The sequence below is a fragment of the Delphinapterus leucas genome, chromosome 15 (assembly GCF_059928025.1).
Source record: "Delphinapterus leucas isolate spDelLeu-1000000601 "Yukka" chromosome 15, BTC_Dleu_Yukka2, whole genome shotgun sequence".
Taxonomy (NCBI): Eukaryota; Metazoa; Chordata; class Mammalia; order Artiodactyla; family Monodontidae; genus Delphinapterus; species Delphinapterus leucas.
Genome location: NC_143143.1, coordinates 93,234 through 99,233, shown reverse-complemented (window position 1 = coordinate 99,233; position 6,000 = coordinate 93,234). Strand labels below are relative to the sequence as shown.

Sequence of the window (6,000 nt, the reverse complement as noted above, 5' to 3'; positions counted from 1 at the left end):
TATTCTGCCCACAACACGAGATGCATTTGTCACTTCCAATCACATTACCCATAACAGGGACACAGTCAAAAACCTTGGGCAACATTCACGGGATTGATTAATAGCTGACTCGACCATCTGCACTGTATTATTATTGCTTTCAGCTCTAAAGGAAGATGCCCACCAGCTTCACTGACTGGACACTTAGCTCATCGGCAGCTTCGTGCGCATCCGTCTATGCAGCAAACGCTCCAACGTTACCCTGACTCTAAGTGAATGTGACCCTGAACCCACGTTCTTCGTCCTCAAGCAGGAGCACCCGGTGAGTCTAGAGCAAACCCTTAAGTCGACAAACGGGAACCCGATGGGTTTCATCTGAAGGGATAAAGCCACAATATGGAAATGAGTGCCTTTCATCAGATCGCCTTCTTTCCCTCCAACCTAGGCTGGTTTCAGCGTTGAGCCTGAGTCTGTGGAAGTTTGTGGGATGTGGCAGAACCTCACTTCTCCACTTGAGGTGGGCCAAAACCACCCAGAAGACCCCAGACTGATTGGCTGCCAGCCCCGGAGGCGGAGCAGCCTCAGCCCCTCTCACATCGTCCAAAGGTGAAGGTTCATTTGCTGGGCCTCCAGCCGGGGGTATCTGCCCTCCTGCGCGTAGGGCGACCTGAGCCCGGGAAAGGGGTCGGGGGTGGAGAGGATGTAGTCGATGCTGAACTTGATGTCCCTGTGTGCCTCCCTCCCCAGGGCGGCGGGGCTGGCTGGAGTTGGGGCCTCGCGGCGGGGGACGGGGTTCCCCCTCGCAGTGGCCGGCTCAGGGGGACCCCGGGGCGCTTCCGCTTCTGCCGCGCGCGTCCCCCTCGCCTCCTCGAGTTTGGGGCCGCGCCGCCGCCGCCTCCGCCTGTAGTTGCCGTTCTCGAAAAGGTCCAGTAGCGACTCGCAGCCGCCGGCGAAGGTCCAGTAGTTGCCTTTGCCCTTCTCGTGGCCATGGGTCCGCGGCACCTGTGCGAGCGAGGGGCTCAGCGCCCGGCTGGCTCCCAGGTGCGACCCGCCCGCCGCGAGCGCTCATTCAGGGCCGCTTAGGGTGAGCCCTGGGCAGCCCTGGAACGACGCGCCCGGACCTGGGGCTTGGGGGTGTCGCCCGGTGAGCCGGTACACCCCCGCTCCCCCCGGCAATCAGGGATGACTTGGTCCAGGTGTCGCAAGACCTGGGACCCTCAGGGGCCGCTCGGGGGCGGGGGAGGCGAAGGGGCTCACCTTGACGAAGCAGCTGTTGAGGGACAGGTTGTGGCGGATGGAGTTCTGCCAGGCGCGCTGGTTGGCGCGGTAATAGGGGAACTTGCGCATGATGAAGTCGTAGATGCCCGACAGGGTCACCTTGCCTGTCGGGCTCTGCTGAATGGCCATGGCGATCAGCGCGATGTAGCTGCAAACAGGGGCGCTCAGGCCAGGCGGGCGCCGGAGGCGGGACCCCGGAGCGAGTCTGGAGCCTCCCCCGCCTGCCCTTCCCGGCCGGACCCGCTCTGCTCTGCCTTCCCCCAGGGCGCTGAGAACTCCCAGCGCCGCTCTGCGCAGACCCCAGAAGCTCTGCCTCACACCTGGGGGTTCCCCGGGGAGGGTGGAGAACCTTCTCGGCTACCTCCAGACGTGCGGACGAGAAGAGACCCCTCCCTCATCCCAGGCGGGTCTTGGCCCCCTCGCGGAGGAAGGCCGCTGTCCCCTGCGGCCCCGCCCCGGCTCCGCGGTCACCTGTACGCCGGCCTCGTGAGCCGCTTCTCCTCGTCCGAGCTGCCCGCGGGGTAGTCGTCGGCGTCGTAATTGAAGCAATTGTAGGGATACTGCGAGCTGTCAAACATCGTGGTGCGCCGGACGCCTGCGGGGCCGCCGCTGCTGCCACCTCCTCCGCGCCGCCCGCCGGCGCTCCAGGTCTGCGCGGAGGTTCTCGCTGGCGCGGCGCAGCAGCGTCTGAACTGCCGGCTGCTCTCCTCCTGAGCTGGGAACCCGGGTTTCTGGGGTCCCCCCGCCCGCCCCCACCCCGTCCTCTCGCATCCAATCCCGGAGCGGGGGAGGCCCCAGTCACCGGTAGAGCGTCCGAGGGGAGCGGAGCGGGCTCGCGGTGGGCCTCTGACCGGCGGCAGGAGGAGGGAGCCGCGCGCTGGGTGGATCGACGGGCGGGGCGCCCACCGTCACCACTCTGGCCTGATGCACCTCGCACTTCCTGCGCCGGCCCCAGACTTCAGGGCAGAGCTCGCTGGGTCCCCCAAGCCTGGGCGCACCCCGAGACATGTAGGTTCTTCCCTGGCTCCTGGATCCCCATAGTGGGCTCCTGCGCTGCCAGGAGCCAGGCCACAGAGAGGGCGGGGCTACCGCCCCTCCCCACCAGGCTCTGCACCTCCGGCCTGCAGCCCCAGAGCAGCGGTGGTCCAGGGTGTGTCCTGCCTGGACACTGGATCAGAGCCAGGCCAGAGACACAGGGTCCAACACATCCTCCAGCGCCCTGTGTCCCCGATGCACTGTCTCTCACTGTCCCCTCCTCCAGTGGCCCGGTGCGGGGCTCTGAGCCCAGTGGCCACCTGCCCTGTACCCGGCACCTGTGGCCTGGGGTGAAGAGCTTGCTCTTCTCATCAGCCAAGCCACTGCTTCACCGGCCCCTTCTGGTGGGAGTGGGCCACTGGTGGGGGCACGCGGGAGAGCAGACAGGGGGAGGACGCTTTAGGAAGAAGTGAGGTGGGATCTTAAGGGGGCCCCTTTGTTTCAAGTTGGACGTGCCACCCAAAGGCATTTCCGTGAATAATCTACAGAATTCCGGCCATGAGCCCTGTCTGTGAGTCTGCCCAAGGCCAGGACACCTGGATCGTCTTCCAGAAGATTTCGCCTTCAAAGCTGCACCTGTAGCTCTGAAATGACCTGTGCTCAGTCCAGCCCATTGGCCCAGGAGGGCCTGCTGCTGCCCACCTTGCTGAAGAAGAGTGGTCGCCTGCTGGGGTGGGGCGTGTCCAGGACCTGGGGCCACCGGGGCAGCTACGCCCACGCCCTTCCTGCTCTGGCTCCTGTCCGGGTGGGATCTGAGGTGCACTCGGGCTCAGATGCATTCATTGGCTCCAGCTTCCTCTCTGCCAGGTGTCAAAATGTAAAATGCTGGAACGTGGGAACGTAAACCGGTACAGCCCTTGGGAAGACATTTTGGTTGTTTCTTTAAAACTAAACTTGCAACTACCATGTGACCCAGCAGTTGCACTCTTGGGCGTTTATCCCAAGTGAAGACTCAACTTCACACAAGCACTTGTGACACATGTGCATAGTGGCTTTATCCCTCTTTTCCCCAAACTGGAATCAGCCCAGATGTCCTTCAACAGGGAAGCATTGGACAAGCTGCCGTCCAGCCACATCACGGACACCACCAGCAGCACAGAGGGACCAGCGGCTGATACAGCTGAGACCTGGGTGAAGCTCTGACAGAGGCAGGTCTGCACAGTGAAAGTAGCAGGACTCCTGCCCTCACAGCAGTAAAACCAGAGCTCTGCACAATCATGACTCTTCTTGAATCTGTCAGAGAACTAAGGTTTCAGGGCAACCGGCTCAAGCCCAGGGGAACAGGCCCGTCAGAGAAGAATGGGTCTGAACGCCCACTTACCTGCAGCAGGTGGGGGGACAGGATGGTGAGTTGCTGAAGCCATGCGACTGCTGGCGGGAGAGCCCAGAGCCCTGGACAGGACAGGTGGAAGCACGTTCTGCTCTCTCGCGGACCTCACTGGATGCACGGGAGGAAGAGAGAGAGCAGGGGACCGTCTGGAAAGGTCTCCTGTGGGCCAGGCCTGGGGGTGTGGAATCGCACAGCTCCCTCTCGGAACAAAACAGAGTCTGCCCAGGGAAGGTGGCAGCCAGCTGTCGCCCTGTCCCAGAGGTGCTGCAGGTCCTGAGACAGGGAGGGGCCTCTGAAGCATTAAAGAGCGGATGGTGGAGGAAACAGCTCCATTTGTTCACTGGTTTAATTGAATAGAAAAAGAAGTCTGGTTGGTTAGAAAACCTTCCGAATGTGTTTTGGTTTCTCAGGCTTCTGAAGCCTGCTTGACTTACTTCTGAAAATAACATTAATTTGGGGCCCGGCAGTGAGAAGGAAGGTTTCTCTGGTCTTTAAGCCAAAAATTCCCTCCCAATACCACTAATACTGGCGGCACCAGCTGCAGTCATAGGCCAGCGGTGTTCTAAGGTTCTTTTCGCTTTTTATGCTCACTCACTTCTCAGGACCATCCTGTGAGTCAGGCCTTTTGTTTAGTCCCCTTTACCCGGACGGAGAGGGCAAACAGCTCACCCAAAATCACAGCACTCGTGTGGGGTAGAGCAGGATTTGAACCCAGGCCCTTCAGGAAAGGATGTGACTGCAGTTCCAGGGCTCGGGAGGTGGCCTGCGGGAGCTTGCACGCCTGTCCACCGGGAGGCCTATACGCAGACGTGGGAGACCAGCCAGAGGGGGCTGCAGCCTCTTTGGGGACAGTCCTGGACCCCAGCAGCCCTCACCCAGCATGTCTGACGCAGAAACGTCACAAACGGTACAAGAGGAGGGTGTGGGGGAAGACAGGACTCACGTGATCGCTATAGTGTCTTATAAGTTACTCATACGCTTTTTTTTTTACATCTTTATTGGCGTATAATTGCTTTACAATGGTGTGTTAGTTTCTGCTTTATAACAAAGTGAATCAGTTATACATATACGTATGTTCCCATATCTCTTCCCTCTTGCGTCTCCCTCCCTCCCAACTCATACGCTTTTGTGTTTTGTAGTTAAAAGCTGTGTTTGTTACAGAAAGTTTATAAAGTAGGGAAAGGTGAAAAAATAAAAATCCTCACACGTGGCCGCTCTCCCCCTTCACAATAGGTCCAGAGAGAGGGGCAGGAGCCCGGGGTGTCCTGTAGCCCAGGTTTGGCCGTGACCGGCTACCACCCACGTATCCTATTGGCCTCAAAGACAATTTGGGCACCAGGCAGCAGGGGCGCACCTGGCGTGAATAGCAGGAGGTGTGGACCCCTGGGGGCCTGCCTGGGGGCTGCTACCACACACGGAGAATTGGGAACCCTCGACCCCAACGGCGGGGACTGCGTGGGGTCTGCAGAGGTTCAGAAAGGCTGGAACGATGGACCGGGCCAGCCTGGATGCAGGGCCGGGAGGGCTGTGCCTCTGTGGAAGCTGACCGTTTCCGTGGCAGGGGAGCAGGCCAGGGCGGAGGGGCCCGAACCAGGCCGAGCTGTCGGCCCCTACGTGCTGGAGCTGTGCTCCTTTTTGTCCTCACGTGGCTCCCAGTCTAGTGAGAAGTGGACACTGGCCAGATGACCTCAGAAACACATGATCTGACATGGGGGGGGGGTGTCCATGGGATAATGCACTTCAGTCACCCAGGCTAAAGGCTAGGAAACCTTCCAGGATGAGATGTTTCAGCAGCACTTGGAATAAGAATGAATGAAATAAGGGTGGAGCGGGGGCAGACAGCTCCAGGGTGGAAGGCTGCGCCAAGACCCAGGGGCACCATGGAGATGGTGCTTCTAGAAGCTTCCGGAAGGCCAGAGCACTTCAACCCTCCAGATGAATTCCATATTCTTCTTCTTCTTTGGTGTTGGAAGTATGTGTCAGTGTACAGAACTTGTATTCAGCACTCACTGAAGAACGACCCACTGACTCTACAGGTACTTTTGGGCCCAGGCACTGTGCTAGGTCCTGGAAAACAGGGGACCAAGGTCGACAGCCCCCTCACCCGGGCTCCGAGCCTGGCCTGGGGGGCTGGTGGGGCCACCCTGAGCCCCTGGACACTGAAAGGACAGGCTGGCCTGGTTGGGGCCTGGGTAGCCACTGGCAGGCCTTGCTGATGGTCTCGCTGGCTGAGGGACCCATCTGCCAGGAAGCTGAGGGTCTTTGTACCCCCTCTGCTTCTGAGGTGTTGGATTCTGATCCTGAGGACCTAGGGGACTTCTGAGGCCAGACTGGTCATCTCTGCCCTGGGGAGGCTGGTCTTGCTTTTCTCAGGTTCT

The 6,000-nt window shown here is 60.1% G+C and overlaps 1 protein-coding gene across 1 annotated transcript; it reads right to left on the bottom strand.

Annotated features, from left to right (window-relative positions):
- Positions 1 to 340: 340 nt before the first annotated feature.
- Positions 341 to 1,978, bottom strand: FOXL3 (forkhead box L3). The gene is made up of 3 exons (XM_022563533.3): positions 1,729 to 1,978; positions 1,237 to 1,405; positions 341 to 981 (listed from the first exon to the last, which is right to left on the bottom strand). Exons 1-3 carry the CDS (start codon positions 1,833 to 1,835, stop codon positions 571 to 573), a joined length of 687 nt encoding a protein of 228 aa, XP_022419241.1. The 5' UTR covers positions 1,836 to 1,978; the 3' UTR covers positions 341 to 570.
- Between the last annotated feature and the right edge of the window lie 4,022 nt (positions 1,979 to 6,000).

Excerpts from the sequence above, each read along its gene's own strand:
- FOXL3 (XM_022563533.3), bottom strand. The coding sequence starts at position 1,835 with ATGTTTGACAGCTCGCAGTATCCCTACAATTGCTTCAATTACGACGCC. Across the intron at positions 1,406-1,728 it reads CTCACGAGGCCGGCGTACAG|CTACATCGCGCTGATCGCCA; the intron begins GTGACCGCGGAG and ends CCCTGTTTGCAG. Across the intron at positions 982-1,236 it reads TCAACAGCTGCTTCGTCAAG|GTGCCGCGGACCCATGGCCA; the intron begins GTGAGCCCCTTC and ends TCGCTCGCACAG.